We start from the raw sequence: 19,142 nt of genomic DNA on the forward strand, positions 1-19,142 counted from the left end.
TCTTTTTAAACTAATGAGACCCCTATTCCACTAACTTTTTTTAACATTTCATAAAATTCGTGTCGAAAAGAAATGAGACTCTTGTTCGCAAATGGAGGGAGTATATAACTTGTGGAAAAAAAAAAAAGCGCACAAGGAGTCCAGGACGGACTAGTATATTTATTTCTGCCATTGGGTGAATAGACATTCCACCTTAACACCAAAAAAACATATCTCACCGAAAACCAACCTCAAGAGTAAAATCAAATCCCTCAAAATCCATCTCTTAGAGAGAAATGGAAGTTGTGAATTCAACCAAAACGTTGTTTATCTTATCGGGGCAGAGCAACATGGCCGGCCGCGGAGGTGTGGCGCAAAAACGTTGGGACGGCGTCGTCCCACCCGAGTGCGCCTCCGACGCCCAAAAAATATACCGGCTGGCCGCCAACCTCTGCTGGGAGGTGGCGCAAGAGTCACTCCATCACGACATCGACACAAAGAAGGCGTGCGGCGTGGGGCCCGGGATGCCCTTCGCCAACGCGGTGAAGGAGCGCGTGGGGACGATCGGGCTGGTACCCTGCGCCGTCGGCGGCACCGCGATCAGGGAATGGGCGCGTGGGGAGCACCTCTACGAGGACATGGTGAAGCGGGCGAAAGCGGCCGTCAGCGGCGGAGACGGAAGCGAGATCGCGGCGTTGCTGTGGTACCAGGGGGAGAGCGATACGACGTCGCAGGAAGAAGTCGACGCCTACAAGCATAAAATGGAGGAGCTTATCAACAACGTTCGTGCAGATCTGAATTTGCCTAATCTTCCCGTTGTTCAGGTTTGTACCTTCCGCATTTGAGATCTTCTATAATTTCTTCTCTCTCACTATATTTTGAAATTAATTGCAGGTGGCAATTGCATCTGGAATTGAAAAGAAATACGTGGATGAAATCAGGGCAATACAACTGGGAATGGATCTCCCCAATGTTATATGTGTTGATGCAAAGGGATTGGAGCTGAAAGAGGATAATCTGCATCTTACTACTGAGTCCCAGATTCAGTTGGGCCACTCCTTGGCCCTAGCTTTTCTCGCCAATTTTTGGACTGAGAAGGCCCATGTCTGATTGGGCTATGAGAATGAATTCCATGACCAGCCTATTATTGCAATTTTAATGTATCACGAATAAACTTTTTCCTTTTTTCATGTATGGATCAAGTTATATTCATCAAATGTATGGTGAATTTGTCGATTATCTAATAATTCCATTAAGTATGTGACTAATGTTACGTCCTTTTATTTTTGGGTGATTTGCATTTAGAGGGTATTATCAAATGAGTGTTCAATGGTACAACCTCAGTTTGTTATATATATAGTACGATCAATCTCTGAAAAGTATAATTGCCCAAAGTAAGAGATTTGATAAAAATAATACAGTACTCCACTTTATATTTGGAGATTTATTTTGCAAGTAATTTATTTTTTATTGCTATGTACATTCCTTTTATCTTCGTTAACAAAAAAATGTGCTAGTTTAAAAACACTGAAATTAATATTAGTAAGTGTAATTAAATAGTCGGAAGTGAGTCGAAATAAATTGAGTTTATTATGTGCAGGACAAGTGTGGGATTCCTGGGTGCTTCCTCACCACTCACACAAGTCGGATTCGGATTTGTATTGGATATTGTTGCAGCAGTCGAAAAAGGTCTACGGTGGATACAATGGCGCTATCTTCTTCTTCTCTCTGTTGCTATGCCTCAATCCGCGGTACAATTTTGTTTCTCTTTCTCATGTGGAGTAGTACAATTTGTGAAGCCACGATTCTAACTCCTACTTTGCAGATACTCGTATGCCTCATCATGCTAAATTAGTTTCTTCTTCTCGTCAATTCGGCACCGCCTTCGCCACTGGTTCCCCTCTCTGTGAGAAATCTCCGTTTTATAGTTTGATGTTCATTCTCTGTATACAATTGTTGCAGTGGTTTTGGAATACTTACAATTTACTTGTTTATCTTGATTTTGATTATGGATTTTCTACACTCGACATTGATATAGCTAAGATTCTTGGTTTTGAAAGTCAAGATGTGGTAATTTATGTTGGTCTTGATCAGCGATTCGGACACAACCAATCTACCGGAGAAAGGCAACATCAGTGTCTGTAAGATGTGAGCAGAGTACAAATGAACAAGGCAGTGGCTTAGATGTGTGGTTGGGACGACTCGCTATGGTTGGTTTTGCTGCTGCTATTAGTGTTGAAATTGCTACTGGCAAGGGGCTTCTACAGGTATACTACATTACTATGCTTTTCTTCAGATTAGTATCCCTTCATGGATGATAATTTACTATCTTTGCATAATGACCTATATTTCACAGCCTCATCTATTCTATTGTGTTTTATTGGAAAGATGTTCCAACCATATATACCTTTAGGCTTTGGATAATTAACTATCATGGCTACAGCCATTATTGTCTTTAGGTATTGGGTTCTAGTTACTCGTATATTGTTGATTGAGTAGCAATACCATCAACCATCTTAGTGCAAGAGATATGGGTGGCGCTTTGTAATTCAATTGTAGCTAAAGGTATCTAGAATAGCTTGTTTTGATGGTGGTCATGGACCATATATGATAATTCTGGCAATGTGTAGTATCCTTTGTACAAAGCCTTATCCATAGGCTTTTGTAGATGTAAAATCTACTAGCATTTATGCAATATAGGAGTATGAAAATACTACTTATCGTGAAAGCCGATGAGTTTGTATTTGCATCCTTGTTTTGATGAGGTTCAAAATGGGAGTAGCATACTATTTCTTCTTCTACCTCCTTGTTGGTGAGTAAACAATCTTTTGTACAGATATCAATCAACATTTCAAATGGGAAAAATTGATACTAGAGTAGCTTTAGACCAACAGTTCCATGATACTTCTAAGTTTCATTTCTTTCCTTTTTTTCGCTTTTTCTTTTTTCATAGATTACTGAATTATGTATTTCTTGCTCTCTTGGCAGAATTTTGGGCTCACAGATCCTCTGCCAACAGTGGCGTTAGCAGTCACAGCATTGGTGGTAGCTCTCACTGCAGTCTTCATCTTTCAGTCTGCATCCAAGAATTGATCACATTTGTTTTCATGAAGATGCCTTCTATGTGTATGTATTTACTTTTGAAAGATGTACACTTTCCACATACGTATCTTGAAAGTGTAAAGATATTGAGGTTCTTTATATCAAATCCAGGTTATTTGTATGATTAACAATGGAAACATCATGGTCATGGTTGTAGTTTTTAACGCTTAGTTTCGAGACGTTGTGCACAGAAACTGGCAAGTTAGTAGTCTTTGAGTTCTGAATTGGTTTTAGAAACAAGTGGTCCCTTAGGAAAAGGTGCATGGTATTCATTAGCCCCTATGGGAAGCCAAACAAGAGTGCATTGTAGTATCCAATTGCATTCATATTCAAAGCTTAAATTATTATAGCCCATGCTTGTATAATAGATTAGATAATAAGAAAATTAGATTCTAAAACGGGACAAACTGAATACATTAGTGAACAATAGTTGTAAATCAGAATATTACTATTCATTTAGGTGATGATGCATACACGCGGCGAAGCACTTGTACTGCTGTCCATGTAAGAGCCCATTTCACATTCTCATGCAGCGACAAGTGTTACTCCTTCACTTATTTATATGTACACACTGGTCTGGTCTGGACTCACTTCACTTCCATCCAATATCATCAATCAACAACTATGAAACAACTTCACTTCTTCTTCCTCCCATTGATGGCCCACGGCCACATGATCCCAGCAATCGACATGGCCAAACTCTTCACCTCCCGCGGCCTCAAAGCCACCATCATCTCCACCCCGGCATTCTCCCAACCAGTCAAGACCGCTCAAAATTCCGGCTTCCCAATCGACCTCATCACCCTCCCATTCCCTCACCACGACTCCGGCCTCCCTCCCCACATCGTCAGCCTCGATCAAGTCACCTCCGACCCCACCCTTCTCCCCATGTTCTTCAAAGCCCTCTCTCTTCTCCAACACCCCTTCGAGGACCTTGTAAAACGCATCAATCCAGACTGCCTCGTCTCCGACATGTTCCTGCCGTGGACGGCCGACTCCGCCCTCAGCTTCGGCATCCCTCGCCTCGTCTTCCACGGAACCAGCTACTTCTCCCTCTGCGTCTCTGAGGAGATGCGCCGCCACAAGCCTTTCAACGACGTGGCCTCCGATTCCGAGCCCTTTCTCATCCCTAATCTCCCTCACCAAGTCAAGCTCGTCAAGACGCAGGTGTCTGATTACAATTTGCACGAGAACAAAGACGATTTCAGCCGCTGGATTCAGCAGATGAGGGAATCCGACGCCAGAAGCTACGGCGTCGTCATCAACAGCTTCCATGAGCTCGAGCCCGACTACGCCTGCCATTACACACATGTTTTGGGGAGGCAGGCCTGGAGCTTAGGCCCTCTTTCTCTCTGCACCAATGGCGGAAACGGAAACGAAATCAACGGTGACCAATGCTTGGCTTGGCTGGATTCGAAAAAGGCCAATTCTGTAGTCTACGTGTGTTTCGGTAGCATGGCGAAGTTCACTCCGGCTCAGTTGAATGAGCTCGCGAATGGACTCGACGCCGCTGGCCAGAGCTTCATCTGGATTGTGAGGAGCGGAGACGGAGACGAGGAGGAGTGGCTGCCGGAGAGGTTTGAAGAGAGGATGGAAGGAAGAGGCCTAATTGTGAGGGGGTGGGCCCCGCAAGTTGCAATCCTCGACCACCCTGCGGTTGGGGCGTTTGTGACGCACTGTGGATGGAACTCGACTCTGGAGGGCGTGTGCGCGGGGTTACCGATGGTGACGTGGCCGCTATTCGCGGAGCAGTTTTTCAACGAGAAGTTGGTGACGGAGGTTTTGGGGATTGGGGTTCCGGTTGGGAATAAGAAGTGGCAGAGGGGAGCGAATGATGGGGTGAGTTGGGAGGCAGTGGCGAAGGCGGTGCAGGCGGTTATGGTGGGGGGAGCGGCGGCGGAGATGAGGAGGAGGGCGGTGGATTATAAGGAGATGGCGAGGAAGGCAGTTGAGGAAGGAGGGTCGTCTTATCATCATCTCACTGCTCTCATTCAGGATATCGCCACTTACGTCCCTCCTAAGAAGACGGAAATAATGTGATAATTTGAATACTCCATAATATTAACGAGTTTTTATATCATGTTTTGTTTGGACTTTGGTGGGTTTTTTCCTTGTCATGTAATTATATAGTTTTATGTAACAATAATGTAATATAGTAGTACTATTATGCAACAGTAATGATGTGCACCGTGAGCATGGGTATGCATTTTCCAGGACTTATCTTGAAGTTACCAAAGAATTGCCTTGAACTTCATCAAGATGGAGTGAGTGTTAGTATGTCATAGAAATGATCAAGAAATGTATGGATAGCAAATAAATTATGAAATAGTAAAGAAAAATAGAAGTAAGATGAGTAATATATAAACATGCATAAAGAAAATATGAATAATAAAGAAAAAAAATTAGTGTTATGACAGAAATAAACAAGAAAAGTATGGATAGTTCATGAAAGAAAGAAGTGTTATGGAAGAAAAATATGAATAGTAAATAAATAAGAAGTATAACATTGAAATAAACTAGAAAAATATAAATAGCTAAAAAATAAGAAGTGTTGTCGATTAGGATTTCTTCTTGGAATCTTGGATATAGACTATTTTAATTAAGAGATACATATAAATTGATTCTATCAAATAGAAATACATATGTTTACAATTATTGATATCTCAAATAAATACAATCACCCAAGTGTGGAATTCATCAAAGTATCTTTACATCTTTTGATAACTCAATAACCCAAATAGATACAACCACAAAGTGTGGAATTCATACAATTCACATTGAGAAGCTAAGATAAGTTGCTCTTGAAAAGTCTTTTTGAGTAACTAAAACCATATTAAGCTAGAAAATGTATTGACGTTAGAAGTTCTGGCTCACATCACATTCAAGCAAGAAACCATATTAAGCTAGAAAAATGTATTGACATTAATTAGTGGTAATTTTGGAATGTTATTATCGCTTAATGTGCTTGGATTGTCTTAGAATTGATATATTTAGTGCATTACTATTCAAATAGAGATAAAATTGAGCTATGCAAAGGTCGACTCCAATGAGGCAACCCAAATCAATTCTAATGTGAACTCATTAATATAAATGGTTTAAGTTTTAACAAATTTGAATATACTTAGATACAAATTTAAATAGGATAATGAAAGAATTAGATTTGATATGATTTGCTAAGATATAGTAGGACTTAATCGGATCTAATTAAAAAAATATTCAAAAGATATTAATTAAATCCATAAAATAATTCTATCTCCTAGGAATTAGAAGATTTTTGAATGTTCTCCAAGAAAAGAGATGGGTTTGAAAATTTGGGTATAAATAAATACTCCCTCCGTCCCACATAATTTGGGACACTTTGACCCGGCACGGGTTTTAAGAAATCTAATGGAAAGTGAGTTGAAAAAATTGGTGGGATGTGAGTCATACTGTTAAAGTATTAGTTTTATAATAAAATGTGAGTAGGAATGAGTTAGTGGAATATGAGGTCCACTGTTAAAAATGGTAAAAGTGAAATGGATAAAATTATGTGGGATGACCCAAAATAAAATACTGGATAAAATTATGTGGGACAGATAGAGTAGGAAAGATTTGAATTTGGATAATAATTCAATGCAGTTTATTAAATCCAAGAAAAATAAGTCTTCTCCAATAATGTAAGGGGGTAGAAAATAATAAGAAGAAATAGGCTAGAAAATTATGCAGTGACCCACATGATTCAACGCACTCATTTTTTCTTTTCACAAAAAGGTACTTAATCTACGTAATACAGTTACGTGCAAATAAAATAAATCGCATAAAAAAAACTTTCTCGAACAAACAATAACATAAAATTTCAAAAATTGTAGCAATTTAAGACGCAAAACTTCGAGCCACTACAATAATAGCCACGCCATCCGTCCCCATTAATAGTCTCATAGTTGACCAATGCAGATTTAAGAAATTGTTTAACTTTTTTTAGGAATAATGGAATAAATTAGTTAGTGAAATGAGTGTATTACTTTATATATATTATATATATGATTTATAGTAATAATAGTGAGTGGGATGGGGGAATTATTAGGGACTTAACAAAAATTGCAAAATGGGACAATTAATAGGACTAGAGAGAGTATTTATCAATGTTTTAAAAACCGGACCAGTGAACGAACCAGAGAAGCTACTGGCTCACGGTTCAACCGGTCCAACCGGTTTAATCACTGGTCGAACCGTTATACTATTTTAAATACATATAATTAAATATAAAATATAGAAAATATATTAAATTTACATCTAAGTATTTGTATATAAAAAAACAATAACCTTATAGGAGTATATAATTAGTTGTAAGTAAAAATATTAAAATTTCATAAATAATAAAATTTCATAAATTTTTGTAGATAAATAAAATGAAATATATAAATGATTAGTTACACAATATTAAAAACTATTAAACTCTATGTATAATTATAAACTCCTATATTGTAAAATATTAGTGATTGTAAAAGCATAATTAAAATATAAAAAAAATTTAAAATGAATTATTAGTTTGGTGGAAAAAATATTCATATTTAATGTATAACAATAATTAATGTTCATATTATTTCAAAATGACCATGTGGTGGAGTGGTAAAGGAGTTGGTATTTGGAGATGAGGTTATGTGTTCAAGCCCTAACAAACAACAAATTTTGAAAAAATATTTTGAAAAGTGAAAAAAATTCAAAAAATCGATTTCCGGTTGACGGTTGGACCGGTCTGACCGGCTGGTTCCACCAGTTCACGGCAGTTCAACAAGCTAGTGTTTTTAGGGGTGAACCGGATCGGACTGCCTGCCAATTCGCGGTTGAACCGGTCGAACCGGCCGGTCCGTTCGGTTTTTAAAACACTGGTATTTATATATTGAATTGTAATGTAGGCGTAGCACTACTGTTTTGTCAACATAAATAGTGAATTTGAGCAGAAAATTTAACATCGCTATTTAGTGCATTTTTAAATATGTCTATAAGTAGAGATGCTGTGTAAACTAGTGACATTAAATAAATAGTGAATTTGGACAGAAAATTAAACATCGGCTATCTACTATTTAGCATGTTTTAAAATATATCTATAAGTAGAGATGTTGTGTAAGCTAGTGACATTTAATCAAACTATTATTTATTGTTTGATTTGGTTTGACTTTGACTTAGGTCAAGTAAAACATTGCTATATGAAGAGGCAATCGAATTAATTTATAGTAATCTTATTAAGAGAAAAGGTTAATTTTGGTCCTAAACATATGACCGAAATACGAATTTGGTCCAAAACATTCACTTTTGGAAAAACAGGTCCATAACATATGAAATTCGTGTCATTTACGTCCATTTTTTACGGTGATGTCAATTTTTAATGGTCAACCATCGATTAGCACAATTTTGACCCAATTAAGCTTAATCTTGGATTATTAGAGCACTCCCAATGCTCTCCCTAAAAACTCCCTTATTTCTCCCTAACTCCTGCCACATCAGCACCAAAATTTATCCCCAGTTTTTAGCCAACTTTTAGCCAACTGCTCCAATGGTTTCTCCCTAACTCAACATTTCATTTTTACATCATTACTAATTTAATTGTTTTATTTTTGTATATAATAAAGCTAGCTAATTTATAAGACAAGACAAATAATAGTAATAAAGTTCGTTGTATTAAACACGAGTAAAAAATTACAACGACGAAAATTTAAAAAAAAATAGGGGGGAAATTATTTTAAATTAATTATTAAATTTTAAATTTATAGGGGGGGAAATTAAAAAAAAAAAAAAAAAACTATTTTTATCGCCGGATTATCGCCCACAGTGGTCGGCGATAATCCGGCGAATTTTCGGGATTCGGCGTTAATTCTACCGAATTAACGCCGGATTATCGCCGATTCCTCCCCATAGCCGGCGAATTTTCGGCGATAAAACGCTGGATTTAACGCCGAGTGCATTGGGAGTGCTCTTAGGCATCTAATTATTTTGCTAATTAAATGGATTTAAATTCTTTTTCAATTCCTTTAGCATTTTTAATCGTCTCCTAATTCTCCAACTATCTTATCTCTCTTCTCGCCGTTCTACACAAAAATACCCTAGCTACGAATCCGGCCAAGAAAGTGAAGGGCGGTCGGAGCCCGATCCTGTCGGATACCATTCTCCTCTTCCGAAGCAAATGGAACAAGGTCCGTTGGCAAACCCTAATGCCGACGCAGAAATCGAGCTTTCTCCAATTCCAGAAGTCGAGTCCGACGACAAAGTACTCCCTGATAAAAGAAGACGATGCAAGGAGGATGATGAAAAACCCTAGTTTTTCCGACTGTGGAGCTCCGCCGTTCAATTTTCCAGAAATAACGATGATTCTGAGAGGCGGACTAAGCTCCGACACGACCTTCCGCTTCCGCCGCCTCAGAAACCGAAAGGGAATGGAGGTGTGTTGGTTGGTGGTGGGGAACAAGAGGTTTGGTTGTAGGGAACCAGACGACAAGACCTTTTGCTATATCTGTAAATGTTTAGGACTAAGATGGTTCATTTGCTAAATATATTTGACCTGTTTGGTAATTATAAAATAATTAGATGCCTAATAATCCAATATTAAGCTTAATTGGGTCAAAATTGTGCTAATCGATGGTTGACCGTTAAAAATTGACGGCACCGTAAAAAACGGACGTAAACGACACGAATTTCGTATGTTATGGACCTGTTTTTCAAAAAGTGAATGTTTTGGACCAAATTTGTATTTCGGTCATATGTTTAGGACCAAAATTGACCTTTACTCTCTTATTTATTACTACAATACTATATATTTATACAGGGATGTAATCAAATGCAAAATCTAAATATTGTATAAACTCCAAATTATAATTTGGACTGCTAGAAAAGTCTTTTTGTGTACCAACATTTCTCATGTTTAAATCCAAAGACTTAGTATTACTCCATAGTATTACTCCATGAAGACGAATATGGCAACCTAACATGCTTAATTAGGACTTCAAATATATGCTTAAAGCACAAGTCGAGCTTGTCAAAACATTTTCATGCAATTGCTTCAACGAATCAAAGAAATGAGTACGGCAATGGACATATTGCAATCTCAACCCATTTCTCACAATATAATTTACAAGAGATCCAATAGTGATAAAAACCTTCACATATTGCCATAGATCATGTCAACACCATTTAAAGGCTTAGTCATGGTACAATAGAAAAATAGCATTGACCAATGCATAAATCAACAACAATTATATTTCTTTTAGTCCTAATCTCCTCAACAACAATTTCAATACGTTCAAATCCATAAACAACATTTGTTCAATTAAAGTTTGTTTAAAATGCACATTAAAATTAAATAGATCTGTCATACTTCAACACGCTATATTATATTTACACTCTTGATATATTTGTCAAGGAGCAAATAAGAATTTCTCAAAATTTTCTATTACCAGGAGTAGTCCATGACTCTATTAAATATAAGTAGTGTAGTTTATCGTTATAAATGTCTTTAATATGTGTTTCTTTAATAATTTAATTATCAAATTCAGATTCTGACCTCAGCAAATAAAAGTTAGTACTAATTTTATTCACTATATACACTCTAGAAAACAAATTTAGTTTTTTTTTTATTTTTTTATTTTTTTATAAATAGGTGTACTCCTATATTTCGTTGAAATCGACTATGCTGGAAATCGATGGTTCAGTTTGGTTAAAAAAGGAGAGGATGTCTGCAGACACGGTGGCGGGTGGTCCATTTATAATTTGTCAAACACAAATATATGTTTAAAATTATCTTAAAAGTGCCATTTAACATATATTCAAAAAAAGTTAAAAACTACATTTCCTTATAATTTTCATTTTGAGACGTTACTAATGAGACAAAATGTTTTCTAAAAGGTTTTTAAAAATATTTTAAATTTTATATTTTATGATACTGTATTCATTGTTATTAGGAAAATCTAAATTTGTACTCCCGAGTGAATGTTCTAAACAAATATAATATTACTGTTTGTTTGAGACCGATTGTGTAATTATATTGCAAAAGAAAAACAATATTAAAATATTTATAAGGGTAAAAAAGAGATAATTATCATATTTGAAAGAAATACATTTGGTTCCCATTTGAATACAAAATTTTGTTAGTACCCCTTTTTAATACAGGCATTATACCTTTTAACCCGTGAAAGGCGATTTATGGATTTCAATCTACTCTTCCTCAACGATAGATACGACTCCTACTCCATAAGATAAATCCAACTATTATGCATGTTTGAAATAGGACCGATAATTTTCAGCACGACACGAATCCATATGAAATTAATAGGTTTAGGTCAAAGTTTATTGGATTCGTGTCCTTATCGGGTCAACCCAGTAAGAACATGGAAATTTCGTGTTGTGTTTGTATCTTGTTCGTGTCAGGTATGTGTTACCCGTTAAAATATAATATTATAATATTATTAATTTTTAGTATTTTAAAAATGATATACTCCCTCCATCCGCCATTAGGAGTCTCATATCTTGGCAGCACAGGTTTTAAGAAATGTTAAGAAAAATGGGTAAAAAAAGGTTAGTGAAATAGGGGTCCTACTTATGTATAATAGTTTTAAATAAAATATGAGTGGAATGAGTTAGTGGAAGGTGAGACCATATTACCATTTATGGTAAAAGTGAATAGAGACTCCTACTCGCGGACGGACTAAAATAGAAAAACGAGACTCCTATTCATGGCCGGAGGGAGTATTTTTTTTGTTGGACTTGGATTTTGTTTCTAGATGATGTTATTGTTCATCAGATCAGATTGTGTAATCAGATCTAGATTTTTAGTTAGGCTCTTAATGATCAAATTCAAAGGTTTTGTAACTTTTGTTAATCAAGAACAGTTGTTATCAGGTTCTTATCGTGCTATCAGGTCGTGTCTTTTTTTTTTTTGTGCTATCAGGTCGTGTTGTTATAGTGTCGTGTCATGTTTTTGTTGTTAACGTGTCGTGTTGACCCAAAGTGGATCTTTTCAGGTTCGTGTCGTGTTCGGGTTTGAGGGTAGCAGGTCGGGTTCATGTTTGGATTTAGGGTATGTTTGTTTTACATGGTTTTAGAGGGTGGTTTTGTATGAATATGATCATATTTTGTCTATTATTGGGCGTGTTTATATCTATATTTCTATTATGTTGGTATGTTGACCATTTTGTTAAGAATGTGTAGGAAAAAGGTACAAAATATGTGGATGTGCAACAGTCTTGGTTTGAGACATTTTTATTAGAGATTTTGAAGTCCAATCAGCCTCTAATGCATATCAATCTCTTCGTCTTCGAAAGAGCTTCGCGTGTGTATCTCGCACACCTCAATCGGAGTTCGGTAGAAGAAGTTATGGCCATTATAAGAACACTGCGCATTCTAGAAACTTTCACGCGGCCGGGTGAATTATTACCCTGTAAATTCACCTGGCCTGGTCCGACGATTCTGCGCTGAAAAGGTCAGAAACTGGTCGAAAATCATCACCCGACCGGCTGATTTTTACCCTTTATAATACCACCCGGCCGGGTACGTTGTTTTGGGCGTATTCTTTTGCCAAAAATGCGATTTTTTATGGCAGAAAAATAAGAAAAAGGCTAGGGTTCATTCATTCTACCTTACCGCCTCCAACACTCACACACACCCCCAATAACACTTTGAGACAGAGAATTGAAGATTGAAGACTTCCAATCGGAATATTGTAGTTGCCATTCCGTAGATTCATTCTCATAGGAGTATCTTAATCTCTTCTTCATGCATTTCGTAGAATATCTTGTTTCAAAACATGGTTTTTATGAAGAATATGAGTAGCTAAACATTTTTTGTAGAATTCTTGGTGATGATGCACTAATTTCATAGTTTTTATTCAATTAATTTTGTTTTTGCCTTGCTCTTGTAGTTATTTGATTATTCTTGGGTTTATTCCTTTCAATTGCTTGATCACCACTTGATTGTGTAGGATTAATTAGATTAATCGGGAGATGAAATAATTAATCTGGAAATAAGAATAATTCACACCTTAATACAATAGAACTCGGGAGAGTTGAGGTTTTGAGTGAGGTCTTTGACCTAATCGAGCTTTTGGGAGTTAGGGGTTTAGGATTAGAAGGGGACTTCAATCCTAGCACCTAATCTACAAGTTTCTCACCTCGGGAGGGGGTTTAATCTATAATTGCGGTCGACTTAATAACTCTAGAGACACCAAAAGGTAACGCAATTTGATTGGATAAGAGCTTGGAATTGTGCATCGGATCCTTGAGTTCTACAATTTTCTCCATATTATCTCTTCACTTCGTGTTTACTTGTTCTTATTTGATTACTTGCTTTTCATATGCTTTTATTAGTGTTAGAACAAACCAAACTCTTTCTAAGTGTCTAGATAGTAGTTAATATTTGTTCGTGGTAGTTAAGTTGATTCCAATTTGTCTCTATGGGATACGATACTCTTGCTTGCTAATTGCTACACTAGCCCCGTACACTTGCTGGTATTACTTGTGTTAAAATAAGCTGAGTCAGTATTCTTAACTGGTCGTGTTCGTGTTTGTCCCACCACCTACCATATGGAGGGAGCGAATGATAGAGAGATAAGAAAAACTTATGTTATTGAAATGTACCTGCCTCAGATGATTACTCACATGCGTACACATTGCATTTGCTTACTAAATTGAATCTCTATTCAGTAAAAATTTGCACAAAGATTGTAATGATACTTATTTGACCTCCTCATAGTCCCTCCATTTTTTAAAAATAGAAATATTTAAAACGCCACAAGTTTTAATGCACAATTTAGTAAAGTAGGAGAGATGGAGAGAGAAAATTGGTAAACTAAGAGAGAATTTTTTTTTGATAAAGTAAGAGAGATGAAGAGAAAAAAGTAATGAAATTAATGTTAGTAGATTATGAGGTCTACTTTATTAGTGGTATAAGTGGTAAATAAATTGATTTATATGGGTCGTAAAGATTTCCTAAAATAGAAAGTTTGAAAGTTGCTATTTTTAAGGAACGTACTAAAATGAAAGAGTTGCTATATTTTAAAAAGACGGATGGAGTATCATGTAACTTTAGATTGCAGGATATGCAGTGTGAATTTCTATCAGTTTTTCCCTTTAATTCGAATAAAATCAAGGACCTAGAATTAGACTATAGAACATGCAATGAGAATTTCTATCAGTTTTCCCTTTAATTAAACTACATTGTGGCTATTTTTCCAAGAACCCTTTCTCCCCCTTATTGTGCTCTCCACTAAGCATAACTACCCCCAGTTGGCAGCCGAAAGAACATCAATAACTTTTTTTAATCCAACAACAATAAAAACTCTCGGAAACGAGCAAACAGAGGTCCTTTTCAACGAAGTAAAGCCCGAGCTAATAATGCAAGAAGATAAAGTAGCAGTGAAGACATAAAAACACACTAATATCGAAAATAGCATTCCTACCAAGACTCAGTATTATCGATTGTGGAGGAAGCATCAGAGAAATCGACCAGAACAACAGTGTGGTCGGAGCAGTAGAGGTCCTTGGAGGTGACATCAAGCGTGGCGTCGTTAATGCACTTTGCTCTCGACGGAGCAGTACTCGCACTTGCCATCGCCGTCTGATACGGATACAACTACTTCACCAACGAGGGATGTGACGAGGGTAGAAGAGACAGCGGAGTCGCCGGAAAGCGAAGACTCCGAGGAGGACGTGAGCATGGAAGAGGGAGACGTGGGAAAGAGCCCGACCGTCCATCGAGGCAAAGAAGACCGCCGGCGTGGTTTAAAGATTATGTCTCTCACTAGATTAGTAGTTTCGATTATTTTTATTATTTTCTTTTTGTTGGAATTATCTATTTTTGGAACTATTGAGTCGAGCAATTTATAAGCTCCGTTTCGGGTTTTCTTGTTGGTTCTTTCCCGGAATGATCGAGTCGAACCAAACCTAGGGTCCTTAGTATAAATAGGAATTCTGTACATTGAAACCGCTAAGAATCAATACAACAGAATTTTCCTAATTTTTGTTATTTACTTTTCACGCAAGTTTCTTTCTCTCAACCCTAGAGAGAAGGAACGTCACCGCAGTCCGGCGAAATCTCCCCTGTTCCGGTCTGATACGGGGCTCCCTCGTATCAACTGGTGCTTTCACCGGTTCTCTTCCTTCCGTGGACCATGACCATCACTACTTCGGGTGCCAATCGCACCGCGACGATCGCCGGGACTACTTCACCGCCATCGACAGGGGTGATCACAGACCCCGCGGTGTCTGCTCTTTCTTCCCAAGTCGTGCAACTCACGGCTATGGTTAACGAGATGCAATCACGATGGGTTGCTTCGGATTCCAGAGCTACTGACGTAACTTTTGGGGGCGGAACTGCCGTTTTCACCGGCGTTCTCCCCACTGAAGACGGGCTCCATGCCCATGTTCACGTTTACTCCAACGCCGACCGTGGGTATCCCCACCCAGGCCCTGTCCTTGCCGCCGTTCTCGTTGGGGCCTTCCCAAACCCTAGGCCCACAAATCCAAGATACCGGGGGCTCAATACCGATATCGACCAGATTCTCCCAGCCGATTCCTCAGTTATGGCAGTCTTGCCAACCGGAACAACGATCGATGGATCGCCTTCCGATTTCTCGCCCTCAGATGGTGAGTGCATCGTCTTGTTGGGGCCCGCAGGGGCCAATACCTACGTTCGGATCCTTTCAGCCAGATCAGCAACGTCCCAAAATCAAGATGGACCCCCCACGTTTTGATGGTACGGAGGTCAACAACTGGATTCGAGGAGTCCAGTTCTATTTCGATCATGTGGGCACACCGGAGGCCCAGCGGCTGCATTATACCATTATGCTATTCGAGCCGAGTGTAGCAGATTGGATTTGGAACTACTGCTCTAGTCATGAATATGTGACATGGTCGGAGTTCTTGGATGACGTGCGAAGGCGGTTTGACCCTCACTGCTATGTCAGCCTATGGGGCTCCTAAAGAAACTCCAACAGTCAGGTACGGTTTCGGAATATCAATTGGCTTTTGAAAAATTACAAACTAAGATTATTGGCGTCCCTGACCACGTATTCCTTGACTTGTATGTTGCCGGGTTGAAACAACCAATCCAAGATGAGGTCCTACTTCACCGGCCCGCTTCATTGGCGGCAGCTTTCGCTCTTGCCTTACAGATCGCGTCTTGCAGAACAGAGACGCCACAGCCACTACCATCTTTCGCCCGGAGACAGTGGCAGCAGAGAGATAGCCGCGGGCCCAGCCAAGGGACCCCACAAGTAACCACCAGCCAGGCATCGCCGGCTCCGGTCATTCGTTCGGCGTCTTCTATACCACACCCGCAGGGGACCGCTTCCACCCCAATCATCCGTCTGTTAGCAGCGGAGAAGGCGGAGAAGAGGAGGCTCCAACTTTGTTTTTACTGCCCCGAGAAATGGGTCGCTGGGCATGTGTGTAAACACCGTTTTTTGGCTTATGTGGGGGTTTGTGAGGATGAGGATGACCCGGTGGAGATTCGGGACGAGCCGATTGAGGATGAGGTGATCACCTCGGACCTATCACATCTATTGACTATGGAAGGCAAGCGCCAATCCAAATCGCTCACTCTGTCGGGCACGATCGACTCTGAACCTGTGGAGGTTCTCATTGATACCGGAAGCTCGCATGATTTTTTGCACCCCCAGGTCGCGGAGAAGCTGTGCCTCCCGCTCACGGCCATCCGGCCATTCAGAGTGTATGTAGGAAATGGAGCTTCATTGTTGTGCTCCCATATGTGTAAAGGCGCTCGCCTGACGATGTAGGGGACTATGTTTTCGATCGATTCGCACATTCTGCCGATCCACGACCCGGATGTCATATTGGGTATGGAGTGGTTGGAGTCCCTGGGCCGGGTGACCACCGATTTTCCGGCTAAATCAATGGAGTTCATGAAGGATGACAAGCTGATTATCCTGTCAGGCGTGCAGCCCTCCCCAGCACCGCTATCCTTAAATTCTTTCGCATCCTTGATGTCGCACTCGTCCATGTTCGAGCTTTACGAGGTGATTCAGACAACCGCAGTGGCTGCCGCCGAACCGCCAACCGCGGAAATTGAGTTTCCCACCGACCTTCCCCCAGCGATTGGCGATGTTCTCGCCCGACACCATGCTGTTTTTCGGATGCCAAGCGGATTACCTCCGGCACGTCAGTTTGATCACCGCATTCATCTATTGCCCAATGTTAAGCCGGTGAACGTGCGTCCCTATCGGTATCCATATTTCCAGAAAAACGAAATTGAGCGCCAAGTTAAAGATATGCTGGATCAGGGCGTTATTCAACATAGCCATAGCCCTTTTTCTTCCCCGGTGTTATTGGTTCGGAAGAAGGACGGCACGTTTTGGTTTTGTATAGACTATCGGGCTTTGAACAAGGCCACGGTCCCTGATCATTTTCCGATCCCGACGGCTGATGAGCTTTTTGATGAATTGGGAGCGGCCAGGTTTTTCACCAAATTGGACCTTCGATCCGGGTATCATCAAATCCGAATGCATGAGTCTGGCGCTTACAAAACGGCGTTCCGAACACATGACGACCATTTTGAATTTCTTGTGATTCCATTTGGCCTGACGAACGCCCCGTCGACGTTCCAATCAGCAATGAATTGCATATTTCAGCCCCTCTTGCGGAAGTCGGTGATTGTTTTTTTTGATGATATCTTAGTCTACAGTCCCACTGTGGATTCTCACATCACCCACCTCGATGAAGTCCTATCTATTTTGGCGGAGCACCACTTCTTTGTAAAGCTTTCCAAGTGTTCATTCTGCAGTACAGCGGTGGACTATTTGGGTCATTTGGTAACAGCGGGGCAACTCAAGGCCGACCTGGCGAAGATAGCGGCAATGGTCGATTGGCCTCCACCCTCCACTATCTGCCAACTCCGTGGGTTTTTGGGTCTGACGGGCTACTATCGGCGATTTATTGCGCACTACGCAGTTATCGCCGCGCCTCTCACCGACCTTCTTAAGAAGGATTCCTTCGCATGGTCGCCAGCTGCTGCGGACAGCTTCGAGTCTTTGAAGAGAGCCATGACTACCGCACCGGTTCTTTACTTGCCAGATTTCTCTCAACAATTTTACTTGGAAACTGATGCGTCTGATTTTGGGATTGGTGCAGTCCTCATGCAAAACGGGCACCCTTTGGCTTTCTTCAGCAAGAAGCTTGGGCCTCAGCGTCGGAGCGCTTCGACCTACCACAAAGAACTGTATGCAATTGTGGAGGCGATCCAGAAGTGGCGTCAGTATTTGTTAGGCAGGGAATTTATCATTCGGAGCGACCAAAAGAGTTTGCGGGAGTTGCTGCAACAAGTTATCCAAACGCCAGAGCAGCATCTCTATGTTCGCAAGTTGATGGGATACAAGTTTTCGATAGAGTACAAAGCAGGAGCAGCCAACAAGGGGGCGAATGCGCTCTCGCGCCGCGACGAGGATGTCGGGACGGACGCTGCACTTCTTACAGCTTTGGCACATCCTATACCGGACCTTTTGAATTTGTTGAGGGAGGAGACGACCGATGCCCCGGAATTGCGCGCCTTGAGGGGGCAGATTGAGGCGGGGACGGCGGATTCAAAGTTTTGCCTTGCCGATGGGTTGATTTATTGGGGTCGTAGGATTATGGTGAGCAAGGATTCCCCTCTACGAGACTCGCTGTTACATGAGCATCATAGCACTCCGTTGGCGGGTCACCCGGGTTTTGAGAGAACGCTCCGCCGATTGGCAGCGTCTTTTCATTGGCCGAATATGAGACGTGATGTGAAGGCCTTTGTGGCCTCCGTGCATCACCTGCCAGACTACAAAATACTTGACGCAGAAGCCGGCAGGTTTATTACAGCCACTTCCAATCCCCACACAGGTATGGGAGGATGTATCGATGGATTTCATTGTGGGGTTGCCATCTTCGCGCGGCTACACTACGATCATGGTGGCTGTGGATCGCTTGTCAAAATATGCCCACTTTGCGCCCCTACCGGCGTGTTTCGACGCTCTTCGGGTTGCTCGTTTATTCATTGAGACCGTTGTGAAACACCATGGTTTGAGGAAGGTAATTCCAGAGCATTTTCCGTCCCTC

At 40.2% G+C, this 19,142-nt stretch overlaps 3 protein-coding genes across 3 annotated transcripts; all 3 read left to right on the top strand.

The window, feature by feature from the left end:
- Nucleotides 1-180: 180 nt before the first annotated feature.
- Nucleotides 181-1,238, top strand: LOC125223988 (probable carbohydrate esterase At4g34215). The gene is made up of 2 exons (XM_048127314.1): nucleotides 181-803; nucleotides 874-1,238. The coding sequence occupies exons 1-2, from the start codon at nucleotides 276-278 to the stop codon at nucleotides 1,087-1,089; spliced, it is 744 nt and encodes a 247-aa protein (XP_047983271.1). The 5' UTR covers nucleotides 181-275; the 3' UTR covers nucleotides 1,090-1,238.
- LOC125221251 (stress enhanced protein 1, chloroplastic-like) lies at nucleotides 1,173-3,209 on the top strand. The gene is made up of 5 exons (XM_048123375.1): nucleotides 1,173-1,202; nucleotides 1,580-1,730; nucleotides 1,805-1,885; nucleotides 2,074-2,246; nucleotides 2,968-3,209. Exons 1-5 carry the CDS (start codon nucleotides 1,173-1,175, stop codon nucleotides 3,070-3,072), a joined length of 540 nt encoding a protein of 179 aa, XP_047979332.1. The 3' UTR covers nucleotides 3,073-3,209.
- A 455-nt stretch (nucleotides 3,210-3,664) lies between these two features.
- Nucleotides 3,665-5,294, top strand: LOC125219014 (scopoletin glucosyltransferase-like). The gene has a single exon (XM_048120852.1). The coding sequence runs from the start codon at nucleotides 3,706-3,708 to the stop codon at nucleotides 5,119-5,121; it is 1,416 nt and encodes a 471-aa protein (XP_047976809.1). The 5' UTR covers nucleotides 3,665-3,705; the 3' UTR covers nucleotides 5,122-5,294.
- The last annotated feature ends 13,848 nt before the right edge of the window (nucleotides 5,295-19,142 follow it).

The sequence above is a fragment of the Salvia hispanica genome, chromosome 4 (assembly GCF_023119035.1).
Source record: "Salvia hispanica cultivar TCC Black 2014 chromosome 4, UniMelb_Shisp_WGS_1.0, whole genome shotgun sequence".
Classification (NCBI taxonomy): domain Eukaryota; kingdom Viridiplantae; phylum Streptophyta; class Magnoliopsida; order Lamiales; family Lamiaceae; genus Salvia; species Salvia hispanica.